The sequence below is a fragment of the Pundamilia nyererei genome, unplaced genomic scaffold (assembly GCF_000239375.1).
Source record: "Pundamilia nyererei isolate P.nyererei 1_Seehausen unplaced genomic scaffold, PunNye1.0 scaffold00096, whole genome shotgun sequence".
Taxonomy (NCBI): Eukaryota; Metazoa; Chordata; class Actinopteri; order Cichliformes; family Cichlidae; genus Pundamilia; species Pundamilia nyererei.
This window is the reverse complement of record NW_005187497.1, coordinates 1,003,329-1,019,256: the sequence shown is the minus strand read 5'-3', so window position 1 is coordinate 1,019,256 and position 15,928 is coordinate 1,003,329. Positions and strand designations below refer to the sequence as shown.

The 15,928-nt window shown below is 40.9% G+C and overlaps 1 protein-coding gene across 1 annotated transcript; it reads right to left on the bottom strand.

Annotated features, from left to right (window-relative positions):
- Nucleotides 1-339: 339 nt before the first annotated feature.
- Nucleotides 340-13,993, bottom strand: inka2 (inka box actin regulator 2). The gene is made up of 2 exons (XM_005740017.1): nucleotides 13,599-13,993; nucleotides 340-3,555 (listed from the first exon to the last, which is right to left on the bottom strand). The coding sequence occupies exons 1-2, from the start codon at nucleotides 13,668-13,670 to the stop codon at nucleotides 2,302-2,304; spliced, it is 1,326 nt and encodes a 441-aa protein (XP_005740074.1). The 5' UTR covers nucleotides 13,671-13,993; the 3' UTR covers nucleotides 340-2,301.
- Between the last annotated feature and the right edge of the window lie 1,935 nt (nucleotides 13,994-15,928).

Here is a 15,928-nt window from a genome sequence, read left to right as displayed (position 1 = left end):
AGATTGAGCTGGTTAGTGTTCTTGTGCAGAATGTCTGTAAACTTGATCATGTTTACCTTTCATTAGTTTGATTTCTGCTGTTTGCTTTATGTTTTGGACAAATTAATGCCTCTTGAATCTTCCATTTGTTTCCTCTTCCTGCGACACACCCTTTCATTAATTGCCTTGAATATATTATAACTACTGTGTCATAATGTATTAGTTAGCATTACCAGAAAAGATTTACATGGACTGTAATTATATTTCCCAAACATGTCTAGTTTCCGTGTCAGTTCTACAGTAGAGAAAGATGTTGCACAAACGAACACACTGATGCACAAAAGCAGCATTTCATTCTGAAAACAGATTTAATTTACAAAGAGTCAGTGACAGTTTTACAGTGCACATGACACAAGATCACCACTGAAGGTTCGCAGAACCTCGATGAAAAATATCAACAACAGTGCTGAGAATTACACTCAGAAGACAGCTTTAATAGGAAGAAATAAATGTTACAGTTACATATATGTACTACGTGTCATGACATCTCAGACTGCACTTTCTGGCAGAAGAAACTGTCTGTGTGTGTTGAACCCTCAGACTGTGCAGTATATGTATTGACCTGATTACTGAAACAGAGACAGCACCATATGGATCAACTGGCCAAGACACTCAAAACCACCTCTGAGGCCTAATCCCTGCTGGCTAAGATTATTGGTCTGGTATTGCATCAAAAACTGAGTGAAAATAATGTTTTTTTCCTTTAATATTAAGTTAAGAATATCAGATTGTCCTTGCATATCAGTGGTCCCTTAATAATAATAACAATAAAAAAACACGAATCAATAGTGGGCAGTGTCGTCTGTGACCTGAGGGAGTTTGTGAAGGAAGCTATAGTTTGATTTGAACTGTTATGGTTCTGCTTGAAATGAAAAATACTGAAACTGTTTATTATGTTTATTATAATAGAATAAATAATGTAGATTAAATATGACCTCACTGGTTTGTAGTTTAAGTACAAGAGCTGTAGCAATGTTTACACAATCAGCTGTTATGGTGACATTTATCTGTGCAGAATAATGAAAATCATGCGATGGGATATTACACTAAATGAATCTTATTGCTGCTGTTTGATGACAAATATGTACAATGTTCTGTACATTTAGCCTGTTCAGTTTGTTGTACCTTTCACAGATTATGGGTCCTATATCTGTTACAGCCCTGTAATGCATTCGCCTGCATATATACAGTATATAACACAGTCAGTTAATTCACAAAGCTCTGGGATTAAAGAAGCCCATTTTGCATCTTTAAGCTTGTGGCGAACATACTTTACATAATGTCTGAGTACCAGATGGCTGTCAGTTAGTCAGTACTTGGGGTTGGCTGTGCCATCTTTATCCCCTCCTCTCTCTGCATAGCAGCCCACGAGGACTTTGGTTGACTCAACATTTGCCATGTCTACATAGCAGAGAACTAAAGAGAGTGCTTCCAACATGACAGTAACCACAGCATTTCTGATTACGAGGGACAGATTTCAAAGTTTAATGTACAAAGTTTGAACAAGTCATGCACCGTATTGCTGTTATGCTTTTAAAGCAAGACAAAAATATATATATACTGGAAACCCATTCTGAATGTGGCAGTGCTTTCTCCTGTGTGGCATTCGCTCCCTGAGCAAAGGTGAACAAGACGAGTTCATGTAGTCATGAGTTTCCAGGTTGTTACAGCCGTTTTGGAAATAAAAGGGAAGCTGAGGACTCTATAGTGGCAGTGCGTTCAGTAACAGCTGTTTGTAGCATCATTTATAAAAACAGTAACCATGCAATTCAACAGTTGGTGTTGCTATTTATAGATGCAAAGAAGTGCAAAGAAGTGTGTCCTGTAGAGCAGAAGTGGAAAAAGTCTGCATTAAAAAGATTTAAATTGATAGTGACATTCTGAGAATGGTGTACCGTCTTTTAGGAGAACATGAAAATCCAGTCATACATGCACACGTGTGAAGGAGTTTGAATAATACAAAAGTTGCAGCATAAACCCTAAAAAAGTCTCATTCTTTCTCAGATGCATCGCAGCATACACTCACACGGACACATCAAGCGAGGTCTGGGTTTTTGGATTGTCAGACGAAATGTTGCCCTGATAATCTCTCAGTCGCAGGAGAAACACGATGTGGGTGTGAATTTAGCGGTTCATTTTTGGAAGATAACTGTGTCCAAGCCTCTCGTTCATTCACGCTCCTTTATCTCAGCCAAAATCCTACAGCACCTGTCACACGCTCAATCTGGCGTCACTGGCAGTCTGTTGGCCAGAGACTCGCTGTCAGACCCACACAGCTGTGTTGTAGTCAAACAAGGGCTGCATTTTCTCCAGACCAGTCTCTGGCTGCCTTCTGTCTAAATAAATCCCTGCAAATGGCTGCTGGTAAAACTGGTGCAAGTGTTGGTGGTGGTTCCTCTCTGTCTCTGGAAGATGCATACATGTGCTGCTTTTGCCCTGCTGTCCATTCGCCCAGAACGGCAGGTAAAAGCTGCCTTTTGAACTTTTGGGAAGCAATTTCTTGGGCCTTTTATAGAGGTCACCCTCTGGAAGCTCAGGAGCCACCCAGCCTGGCCTCTCCTTGAGCAGCTTGTCCCGGTCAGGCCGGACACTTCGCAGGAACTTTTTGAAGATGTTTGTGGTGAATGAGAACTTTTTGCAGATCTCCTGTGAGCGGCTGAGGCGTAGAGGGTGAGCTGGGGTGTCTGGTCTTTCTGTCCCACCATCCATTCTCTCCTCTCTCCTCTTTGCCCTTTCTTCTTCTTCTCCTTCCTCCTTGTCCACCTCAGGCAGGTCTAGCCAGTTGCCCACAAGGTCTGCAAATACATTGTCCCCCAGAACTAATGGTTGACGGTTGCGACAGCGGCTCATGAGCGAAGAAGTCCAGTCACTGGCGTCATCTGTGCTGTCTTGGGAGTAGTCGCTATCTAAGGAAGGACCCTCTCTTGAGAGACTGTACAGGATTCCAGGCAGGTCCACTATCTGTGCACGACGGGGACGGGGATGGCTAGGGTAGGCCTCTGGTGGAGGATTTCCCACAACTGGTCCACAGAAGTCCACTTGAGGGGCAGTATATCCTGACCACCTTCTCGGTACAGACTCCAGGTCAGTTTCACTTCTTGCATTTCTTGCATTTCTTGAGCTCCGTGCACTTCTTTGACTTCTTTCACTCTCGCTCTCTAGGCTGGATGACGAGGAGGATGAGGTTTCCAGACTGCTTCTGTTTTCTGATAGACTAGTCGAGTTTCTGCTTTCCAAAGACTGCCTTGAACTCGGCATGTGATTCGGGCTGGGCTCCTCAGACATGGTTTCTCTGATACAGCGGCTCTGATCCTCTCCTGAAGCTGATGCTGCTGCAGCTGGTGGTTCAGCAGCAGCAGTTGAAGCCGTGTGGGGCATTCCCCGGTTAATAGGCCGCCCTGAAATGTCAAGACTTTCTAGTGCCGTCTGGACCTGAAGGAGCTTGAGTTCCTGAAGGGCTCCCATCATTGAATTCATCTGAGCATGGAGGCCATCTCCAGCTTCTTTCATGGATAACTGCAGAAAGACAGAGAGAGAAATAAAGATAAAGGACTGATAGCGGTATTCACATTTACATTTGTGTTTCACACACACAGACAAAAAAATCTCATTGCACAAGAGCAACTGACAACAGTCATTCATTCCAGCAAATATTAACAGTTATTATCCCTGGTAAAAAATTTGCTAAATTCAACATGGATCTATCTACTGCGATGACCCCCTTATGAATAATGGAGCAGGCTAAAGAAACTTATTAAAAAGATAATTTATTGTACTAAGCCTGTTTTTTATCTCTTCACTTGTGGGTTTTAGGGTATGCACCTTGTTTAATTATGTGGTCATGTGACCTAGTTTTGGACGACAGGCTGGGGTCCCATATGGCCAGCGTATGAGAGAGAATCCAACTAGTGACAGCTGTAGAACACACTTGCTTTCATTTAAAAAAAAACCATCTATAATTTCCTTTTTACTTCCTTTCATTTGATTTATCATATCTGCTTTCTCCTCTGAGCCCATTGTATTCGTGTGTTCTACTCTCTGTGCAGCAGTAATCATCCTCTCTGCTTTTAACCTCCTCCGCCTCTCTTCCTGTTCTCATCTGTTTGAAAGCCTGCGTCATGTGACCTGGACTAACTGTCTTCTCCTGAAGGCAGCCACACAACCCAGAGCCAGCATCCTAACCCGTGTCTTAACTTCCAGCCTTGAATCACTGCATGCCCTCTGAATAACTGTCTTAGATATTATAGGTTTCTCTGCTATGATTTCATAACATGCTACTGATTGATGAATGAAAAATAAAGCATCTGTGAAAAGACACGAGGAAGCATGCAAGGAATTTTGAAAAATTAGTTCACGGGAAATTTTGGTGAAAATCTTGCAGAGCACACCTTCAGATGAACATGACTACACTTCCATAGAAGATGCTCTTAGTCAACCAACAAAAACAAATACCTTTAAACTAAACTTTAAGCCTTCAAATAAAATAAATTGCTACTATGAGAATAAACAGGCAGCTGTAATAAAAACCTACACCTTACCTTAAAATAAAATTTAAAAAAAGCAGCAGGTTTTGATCCTCCTGGCTGCACCTCAGTCAGCCCGTCACTGTCTCTCACCTTTCAAATGGATCAGTCTGACTGCCTCTATATGTATCCCCCTCCAATGGAGGGACACCACTGGGAGTGACAGCCAATCACCACTGCCCATCTAGACTATAATCCCCAAATACAATGTGTGTGTGTGAGGGGGTGGATGGGGGGACTCACTCAGGCGGAAACGGAATAACAATGAAAGGAGCGAGAGGGGTGGTGAGAGTCAGCCATATGAGCAGAGATGGAAAGGGTGGGGGCAAACAGGGGGGAATCCTTTGCCATATGTTTAGATGTCGAAGAGAAAAAACTGTTGATGGATTCAATTATGAATGACACCATTAGAACATAAGAAGGGGATGCAGAGGGCAGGAGGTTGGATGTAGGTGCAACAAAATTAGGCTGCGATACTTAGATCTCCAGGGAACAGTGATTATGCTGATCCTGGGTGGGAAAAGTTGCTGCATAGTGCAGTTGGCATTACAGCATCGTAATCAAAGCTTCTTATTACTGTGTGAGAAGGGATATGAGTTTTTTTTAATGTGGGAAAATTGACAAATGTGACAAATTCTTAGACAACATTTTGATTTAAAAAGTAAAACACAAGGCATAAAAATGTGTGAAATGTATGGAAAAGTCAGAATTGCTAGCTCAAAATATGCTAAAGTTAGTCCTCACTTTGTTAGTCCACTACTTCATCCCAGAATGTGACATCAATTCCTGGCCATTCCTCTGGCACCATGTTTACATTTAGAGAAATGTCTCAGCAACTATTGGATTGATAGTCATTAAATCTGGCACATCATTTACTTCACAGGATGAAGTTAATTACTTGCAGAGCTACCAACATGTCAAATTTTTAATATGTCCTGATTTTATAACCAAACATGCCACGCTGTTCGCATTAGCCTCAGCTTTATAGAGTATGTTCACTGTTAATTAAAAGCTTCAGAAAACGTTTTGAATGCGATTAACATTTAAACCTACTGAACATCAGCATGTTGTCATGGACAGCCTGTCCGCATGCCCCATTTAGCTTAGACGCCACTGTGTCCAAGTGCAGCATCTTGGAGTTCCAGTGACCGTGCAGACCCTTAAAGGAAGTTCATGGTTTCTGCATGTCTGTAAATGTCTGCAACACAGGAATTTTGCTGTCTGCTCAAGCAGAAAGGGAGCAAGTTCACCAAAAGTGCATGTGCTAGACATTTTTCATGCACAGAATAAATACAGGGCAGCATGGTGGCATGGGGGTCAGCACTGTTGCCTAACAGTAAGAGGGAGCTGGGTTCGAATCTACCATCTGGCTGGGCCCTTTGTGTCTCCACGAGTTCTCTCTGAGCCCTCCAGTAATTTTAAATTAGACCTATGTGTGAATGTGAGTCTGAGTTAAGCCTGCGACAGATTGGCGACCTGTCCAGGGTGTACCCCACCTCTATAATCAGAAGAAAATGAATGGATGGATTATAAATATGACAACATCTGCTCTGCTTTCATTTAGCACTTGCACAACTTCAATAATGAATTTACAAAATTTAACCATATCAAAACATTTTTGGAGAAACAGAGTCACACAGATGCAGTGATTTAATTATTGCAAACTATTCTGTATATTATGTTCTTAAATTATTAATGAATATATAAAATAGACCAACTTTCCTTTTCTTTCTTTTCTAATATAGAAAAGAAAGAAAATAATATTTCTATATATATAATATATAGAAATATTAGCTCACAGTGTCATAAAGTTTAAAGAGCAAAAAAAAAATCTCTTCATTGAAACACTGGTTTATTACATGTTTGTCATTCATCCAATTTGGACTGTCTACATACACTTGAAGCACAGTGACCTGGCTTTGACATCAATACACTATCCTTTACCATCAGCAGTAAATCTCTGCATTAAAACACTTGGCTTATCACGACATATGGCTGAGTAGATGCACGCGGGCGTGAATAACCTCTAAGATCAGATAATAGGCCTATCAATGCACATGCGGGGATGACAGGCCTCTGAGCTTCCCGCTGGCTCGCTAAATTAGGAAGTGAAGGTACATGTAATTAGCACAATCAGGTTGTCTCTTGTCTTTGTGCCTTTCACATATGGCTGACTTCATTAGCTGTAATTGTCTGCGTCCTGGGAAAGGCTGGGAAAGGGTGCATAATTACGGTTTACTTACTTACACAAGAAAAGTCAACAAGACTTGAGGCAAAAGGGGAGTTATGTATTTATCATTGCATTTTTGGAGCCTTCAGTAAAGTTTATCCCAGGATCAGGATTGCTTTAATGTATTAAATTTGCCTTTTGTAATATCATCTTCTAGGTATGCAGACTCAAAGAGCTGCACCTGTTTACACACGCTAACCTCAAACACTGCAGTTTAACATTCACGTGCAACTTTTCCATTATCCCTAAAATGCAGACACTCCCCACAGTTATTTAAAAACACAGTGTTGTTTACTGGCATTTCTATTCTAAGGCGATATTAATAATTCATACTATGCTCTGGGGAACAAACAGGGGAACAGCAGTAAGCCAAACCCTATTATTCTACCTTTAACATGCCAACTAACTCCAGGCACTCCGCTGCCATTTCAAAGCTGAACTTTGTGGCCCAAATATGTCAGCCTTTTCATCCCTCATCCGATATCTTACTCAGAATGCCAAAAGTGACTTAAAAATGTTGTCCTGCGGCGGTTTCTTGTTTAGACACAGATGTTACGGAAATCCTAAGATGTCTCACTTTTACAATGTGTGAATCAGCCCAGGGCCTGGCAGACCTGAGAGGACCTACACGCGCACCTTAAGGGTTTAAGGACAAAAACGGAGATGAGAAATAATGTCTGTCTAATCTAATTTAACAAGAGAACTGGGATGAAATTGGCGCTGCAGGGAATTGTTGTACTGCCCAGAAACACTTTAATCATTAATGCAGTCTTGTGAAGTTTGGTTAAATCTTCTTTTTTCCCTTTATTTAATCGAGAGAGTATGCATTTCTTTGAGAATGTGAAAAATTTGAAAAAAATAAGACAAACATTTAATCCCCCCCAAAACCCTCTACTTTCTCTTCTGGCTGCAGTGATGTTAGCCAAGGAGACATAATTGCCAATCAAGGGCTGAATGCTTCAGAGTTTAAGAACAAAGGCTGGCAGCCTTCATCTAATACTGAATAGAGGCTTATTAAAAAGTGGTGGGCTATTTAATTAAGAGCTTTAAAAAAAAGTTTATAGGTGATTCTTTATTTCAGAGCCACATGTCAGATCTTTCTAACTGTGAAGACGCTTCTAGAAAACCATTCAATATACATGCAAGTGAATTAAATACCACAAAGTATAAATAAATCAGTGCTCCTGCTCTGCTGTCTGTCAAGATCAAGTTCTGCCTTGATCATGGTTTCGGTATTACCTCATGTCAGTTATGAAGGGAAAAATAAATGCGCTGTGCAAACACACTGAGCTCACACATCCACGCAAGTCCAGACTTGCCTCAGTAGAACGAAGTCAGTGTACTTTTTTAGAGCATGGATGCTGTGTTCAGATTATTAGGAGGAAAATAAACCCAAACAAGTAATCAAAAACAAACCAGTGCTCTATTCTGCCTACAAAATGCAGGCCATTCACTGTTGTTGTTTGTTAGTAGCTGAAGGGGGGAGGCCAAGGTTATCAGACCCAAAAGGTCTTCCTGTTTGGAAGGCGATGACCAGCAGCAGTATCTATAGTGTGTACTCCCCTTCCTCCACCTCCACCCCTAATTAAATATGAATGGTGATCTGTGTGGGTCAAGGACAGGAATGGGTTCTCTGTCTGGGGGATACACACAAGGTCTCTGTGGCTGAACTGCTGTGGATGGCCCTGAGGTCACGATAAAGAGGGCAATAAATCTGCGCAGCATTTAGTGAAAGAAATAAATTACTATGCACATGGCAATGAATGCCTCTTTGACAAAAAAAAGGTTATATGGTGACTCTGTTTGGCCCGTATGTCCTCCGGGTCGCATTCAGGAGACGAAGAAGTGTGAATGATAAACATAAAAGCCTTCTTGTACTTTAATTTTAGAAGATGTTCTCATTTTTAGGAAAATGTTTTGCTTCTCCTCCCTACTCAGATAATAGAGCTGTCTCTTTATGGTTTAGCAAAACTATCTGCAACACTTAGGGGTAAATGAAAATGGGAAACTAGGTGAACCACAACTTTTAAAATGAACCAGTCGAGAGCAAATATAACTGTTTGTAGGTCCTGCTGGCCAACAAAGACTCCCTGATGACCTTTTCAGAAAAAGGGAGGTGGTTTAATAGCTTGTTTCCTGCTTGAGCTCATTTATGCTGCCGTGGGAGATGTAGGATGATTAGGATCCATATCATCATCTTTGGCAGATGATATTTGGAGACGGTCTGGGACCCAATCTGTTGTTGTCCTGGCGGGAACTCCTCACTGGAAGCAATAATCGTCACGTAGAAGCTCGATAGCACAGGAGTTGACGTCAGCACCTCGTGTGGGGGCAGTGAAAGTGCTCATCCAATTCTCAGCCCCCCTCTAAGATCAAAAGGAGCGCTAAATCACACAAGCATTTCCTAAAGAAAATAAATGTGGTCGTTGATGCTGGGTTTTTTTTCTGTGTGCATCATCTAGTACATTTTTCAACTGATAGTGAATGGCTGTGCAAAGCCTTTAATGCAGTGTTTTTTTTTAAGCCATTTAAAAATGTGCAGCTTATTTACAGTTTTTCAATTTGGAATTTGAAACATTTTGGATATTTATACTTGTACTGTATTGGATTGCTAAGTCATAAATGTCGTTTTGATTTAAAGGAATTCATCTTCAGTATTTTTTATATTGTATTTTCATTTTTAAAATACTGGAAATGCTTATAATGACCGACTTCTGTAATATGAAAGTGGATCTAGAGAATTCTCCAAAAGTTGATTCTGTTCATCTGGACGTAGCGTATCCAAGTCACTTGGATGAGTGACGAAATGTTTCTCCCACAAAACGCTACGTCCAGATGAACAGAATCAACTTTTGGAGATTTACTTACCTGGATTATTGAGCATGCATCAAGAAGATCTAGAGAAGTATATCTTAAATCTTGTTTTTAGCTTTTGACCACTTTTGACCCAAAACCCTTGGATAAACTTACTCTACTGAATGACTGTCAGTGTTACTGGCTAGACAGTAAACACAGAAAGGCTAATTACTGCTGAGGGGAAGGTCAAATCCCTCAGGAGATGGTAAAGATCAAAACAGAGCTGAAAGATGAGCGAATGTATTGGAGTTACTTTTATCTGGAGGTCAGAGAAAAACATAATCTTAAATTCTAATATTGAGGTGTCAGCTGTTGTTAAGATGAACAGCTGTTTGATAATAGATGTTTCAATTTGTGGTTTGTTCTGAACCCTCAGTGCTGTATATAGGTTATTTTTAAAAAGAACAAATTTATAAATATAACTTCAACAGTGTCAGACAAGATGTAATGCAAAGGTCAGAGCATAGAGAATACCGATCTATACCTCACACATTGTTTCCAGTGAACGTATAAGGTAAGGAGGTCAGGACTTGATCTTACACTAACAGGATTGCACGTGTGGTCACAACAGCAGCATTAACTTAACTTGTTCACTCTGCATCCAAGAAAAAAAAGGCCAAAATAAATCTGATATCTTGGGCAGTGATTTCATTTTCCATTCTGTGAACCATGAAAAAGCCGGTTACGTGTGCAGAGTCATAATGATAAACAGGCTTTGTTAAAGGTTTGTAGCTCAGTCTCAAACACAATGATCACCCACGCAAACCCCACAGCTGCCACCAAGAGTTGGTCCAATTTTAGCCGAGGGGAAGGAAGGGCAGTTTGGAGAACGGGAGCCACAGGGGGAGCCACAAAACAAACGGGCTTAAAGTTAAGCCACAACCCTGCTTTGTGTACAGCTTTCAGCTCCAACGCCCAAAAGGTAACAAAGAACTTTCCAGAAGACACAACAGGCTTGGCACTCAGGTGCATTTCTCTCAGATTTCATGACTTCATGGTTGCTGGCTTTGGTGTTGAATTCCAAGGTGACAGTCATGTTTGAAATTCGCCTCAATTGTGAAAGAGAAAAAGGGGGCACGCTGCATGTGAAGTCGGCTTCAGCGGCGATGATATGAAACGCTCTGATTTATGTTTTAGTGTCTGACGCTGCTAACCAGGTGTGAACCCTACATTTCGACAAAGTGAGTCAAAGACGTGTCACCGTTTGCATTTTCAACATCAAGTAGGCAGGAAGAGCTTATGTTTTCTTTGTCATGACTGTCTGTTTGCTGCACCAATCATGAGTCATGCATAGGCTTGAAATGATTTCATTGTTGTCATTACTGTCTATCCTCAGGATTTCAGAGGACTCGTGTATTTCTTTTAAAGAATAAAGTTAAACGACTGTTTTCAGTTTGAGTCACACAGGAAGACAGATGGTGCTATATTCCTGACTGTCAGGTTTGATATTTAATGGATTTGTTGTGATGGACATGGTCAGCAGTTGAAGAAATTAGACCCCAAGCTTTTCAAGTTTGAGGGTCAAACTTTCAAGTGTGACCTGTCTGTACTTCCCACAAGGACCCACACCCTCAACCGCTGACACAGTGCCCACACTTTCATATCACACTCCTGTTGTAGAGCTGACAGGACATCAGGGTTTGGGTTTCAGTGTGTCTTACGTGAAACACTGAAGTCATGCTGGCATTCACGTGACTTTCGTATAGCCTTTGAATGCCACATTCAGGCTTCTTTGTTGCTATAGACACAAACAAACTCAACTATGTAGCTTTTCTTGTTTCATTGTAACTTTTTAGTCAGGAGTATTAGAATATATCAGGTAAAGGTTTAAGGGACTATACTATTATTTTTGCTCCTTCCATTCAGTTGCCCTTGTGTGTAACGTTCACTGCATGCCATTTTTCAAGACATGCACAATCAGCTTAAGCTCTTACATGCATTTTTCTACCAGCTTGCGCCTATTTTCATTCATATCTATAAGATATGACATACAGCTAGCAGACATTTAAAACTTAGCCTGGTTCCAGCCCTCACACAACTGACATTTGTGCTCCTTACCAACTTTTTTCTTCCAATTCTAGATGGAAAGTAAGAAAAAAAAAGTAAAACGGACACAAAAGGCTGATACTGCTAAACACAACCCAACACAGAGAAAGAGAAATGGCATATTTCTTTGACTTATGTGATAAAAGTAAACTCTGCTCTGACTGGACGTAATGTTGGCAAGATGGAAAAGTTACTCCCTGCTGAATGGTTGGGATAAAATCTAAACTTCTCCCAACAGAAAATAGATACCATAAACACAGAGGCTATAATTAAGTGAAAGCGATATCTGGTTTGATTGGAAAGCTACATTTCTGTGCTGTTTTTGAGAAAATAGTGTTATAATGCAGTTATATTAGTCTGCACTCATTGCGTTGCAAACAAATGACAAATGTGAATACGAACTTGATGTTGATTGTGATGGATTGTGTAGCTCGAGTTCTGTTGCTTTTATGCTGCATGGAAATGAATGAAAACACAGCAGGAAAAAACAAAACATCATGCAAAATGGTTTTTGGAATGATTTAAGGTCATGCTGTTTGTAGTAAGTGTTCCAAAACATGCATAACTGGTATGGTCCAAAATTGCTGACTTCAAAGCCACAAATTCGCAAGAGATGTCCAGGAGCCGCTTGACTCGGCATCACAGCTGTAAGTCGGCTGTTAGATGTTTGTGATCTCTGTGTTGCTGATAGAGCCGGTTTTACCGCTCTCCACTGAACACTGGATGAAAATCAGTCACAGTGGAAAGGAAAGTGACAACCTTGGCATAGACACCCCTTATTTCTGAACAACAGATTGCATCCCACATGGTCTTGAGAGCAGGGGGAGACTGCCTCAGCTTTTTAACTGGCATCTGCTCCCCGTTCTCCTGTTTGATCCTCGGCATGGCATGACACTTTTTCTATTATGTTACCAAACTGCGATGTGGCAGCCCTAACACAACATGTCCTTCTGGCATCAACGTCAACTCCCCTTAAATCTCAAGTGCCACTTCACAGACGTGTGGCTAATTTGGAGCAGCAAATCATGAAGTCACAGAGCAGATTAAGCTGCAAAACATGCAGCCACGCAAGGCCTTTCTGCAGGCCAGTGGCTGGACAAAAAGGGGGGGAAAAAAATCCGTCGCTGCTTTGAAGATGATTCCAAATGAAATCTGTGCCAGTTAAGGCTCCTCAGAAAATGGGTCTACAGTGTGTCACTGCCAGATGATTTTGGGCACGAGGGTGAAGCTTACAGATTTTGTTTTTACATTTCAAAGAAGAGGAAAGAAATGGCAGACTAAATGTACTCACATCAAACATGGTAGATGAGAGGAGACATGAAAATATTAAATAACGGAGTCTAACAAATTCATTTAGAGCATGGAAACGTGATGAAACTCAATGTGACTGCCAATTTCACTCACTCCCCTGTGAGAGCTGGAGCTCCGAACAGTCTGTTGCAACACATGATTAAATTTACTACAAGGCACCAAGAATAGTGTGAACCTTAAATCGCTTTCTTTCAAGAATCCATAACCCAGCGCAGAGTATTTATGACAAGAAAAAACCGTCTTGAGCTCATTAAGCTTAAAACATCTGTCCCAGATGCGTGGACAGAGAGGAGGGAAATGTACACATGCCTCTGGTGTGCTCAGAGCTTTAAGCCCACACAGATTAATGCGATTTAAAAAGACACACATGCACCCTCAGCTGAAAACTAGACTCCAGAATATTAGACTTGGAAATGTAGAAATGTTTCAGGACACATAGCGCGCAATAAAGCGACATTTCTAAATTTAAAATGTGAAAATTGTTAAATATTTTATGTAAAACGCGTATAAGCGGTAAAAATGCTCAAAATACACACGAATAAAGTAAAACAGCGGTCCAGGGTAACAACACAAGAAGATACAACGGAACCTACCAGCTCCTGCTTCAGTCGCCTCAAACACGCATCCATGTTTTTGCTTTCTTGTTTGGCGAGCCGCTGTTCCATTTTTCTTTCTTTCTTGCTTTTTTCTTGAAAGACAGGAATTCAGCTGAACCGCTTCGCCAGTCCCTGCTCGAACATTACTATTGACGCTTTAAGAAGAGCAGAAAACAATTGGCAATTGAAGATGCGCAGATCCTGCCGAGGAATGCGCGCGCGGCTCAAAATGACGCGAATCTCGTGGTTTAAATCCTGATGACGAAAATCTGTTTACTCCAAAAAAATTAATAAATAATACAAAAATGATAATGAGCTCCTTCATGTGGCTGCACCAACAGACTGGGTCCGTGTTTCTCTCTTTCAGTGGCCCCTGCTTGGCTGCTGTCAGTGTCGTGTGTGTTGCTCAGTCTGTTTTTCCCCCTGCTGCTATTTTCTCATTCAAGAGGAGCGCTTACGTTGGCCATCCAATTTCCTCCAATGAGCGAGCCTCTCAGGGCGGACTGAATCTCATTCAAGCCAGGATAAAACGCGGATCCATCATTTACTATGCGCGAGCAGAACTGTCCACAGCAGCTCAAAAGAGAGACCGACCATCTGGAAATATCCAAATAAAGGCTGAAAGATAAGATAGTTGGGTTTGCTGAAAGAGCGCATTTTCCATAAAACAGACAAATATATTCAGCAGTCCCTGTTGCATTACACTGGACTGAAAGAGGATGTGTTTAAGAGAAACCATACGCGTCCATAGGAACAGTTTCCTGGCCACCTTCGCTGCGCAGAGAGGAAACACCTGAGCTGTGGGCTTTTGTTACAAGACACGGGTATGATTAGAATAAGGGAAGGAAGTATTGCACATACAAAGAAGCAAATGGAAGTTGCTGTAAACATTCCCTGCCTCGCAGAATAGATTGGATTCATCTGAAAGTTTGCACATGCAGCTCCTGTTCAATTTGCAATCTAGAGATGCCAAGAAAACTTGATGAGGTCTCCTTTACTTCAAAATGATTTACTTTATATGACAACTACTATACCAAAGAAAGCAAAAGGAAGAAACTTTAGGTAAATTACATTAACAATAAAAAATACGATTATTTATAATGAGGAAGAATTACGTAAAATCCCAAGAGGATGCTAAATGGTGCATGGTGTCACCAGCTGTCATTAATTTTATTTTAATTCAGTATTTCCCCCTGTGTGATTTAGAGAAATACTTTCAAACAACTTCCCCCAATGAATAAATAAATAACAATTAGAGAGATACTCCGTGATTTTGAGTTTGCGTGGTTATAATGAGCCAGAATTGAAAGAAAATCACCAGTCACCCGTTTTGTTTTCTGCCAGGGATGAGCTTTGCCTGACATTCAGGAAACTTTGTGCCCCCTGACCTGCTTTCGGTCATGTTGAAGGTTCAGTGTCTTGCATGATGTTGGTGATGCTTCCCAGATGGATGCAGAGAGAAAGGGGAGGAAGCAGCTCTATCTCAGATTCCAAAAGCAATGAAACTCAGAAAATAAATAAATCATCTGAGTCTGACTCAACATCTGAGAGAAGAGCTTTAACTGACTTGTATGTTTTATTCTCATATTCTTTATAAACATTCAGTGTCTGGAAATGATAACAGAGTCTTCTGTGTTTTACAGCAGATTTATTACTCTGTGTCTGTTCAGTGTCATTTTGACAGCAGATTTAGACCTTCATTGATTTTTCAATTAATAATAACAATAAAGAGCAACCTATTCCAGATACAGGATGTGATCCTCACCGCCCTCACTCTAATCTGGAGGGAGTGTTGAGAAACAGTGTTGAATCCAGTTTCTGTGAGATTACTAAAAGCCTCTTTGTGATTTCACAAACATCTATGTCTCCTTCTGACTGACATAATGCAAAATATTGTCTAGACAGTCCTGATGACTAACTTTCAAAACACTCTATTGATCTAAAAGTGAACACACGATTGTCCTAACAACACTTTCTAATTCAGTTCAATTAAATTTTATTTTACTATGCCAAATCACAACAACAGTCTCCTCAAGGTGCTATATATTGTAAGGTAGACTCTACAATAACACATACAGAGAAAAACCCAACAACCCCCTATGAGCTTTGGTGACAGTGGGGAGGAAAAACTCCCTTTTAACAGGAAGAAACCTCCGGCAGAACTGGGGTCAGGGAGGGGTGGGGCCATCTGCTATGGGAGAGAGAAGGAAGACAGGATAAAAGACGCTGTGGAAGAGAGACAGAGATTAATAACAAGTAATGATTCAATGCAGAGAGGTCTATTAACACATAGTGAGTGAGAAAGGTGATAATAACTGATAATAACG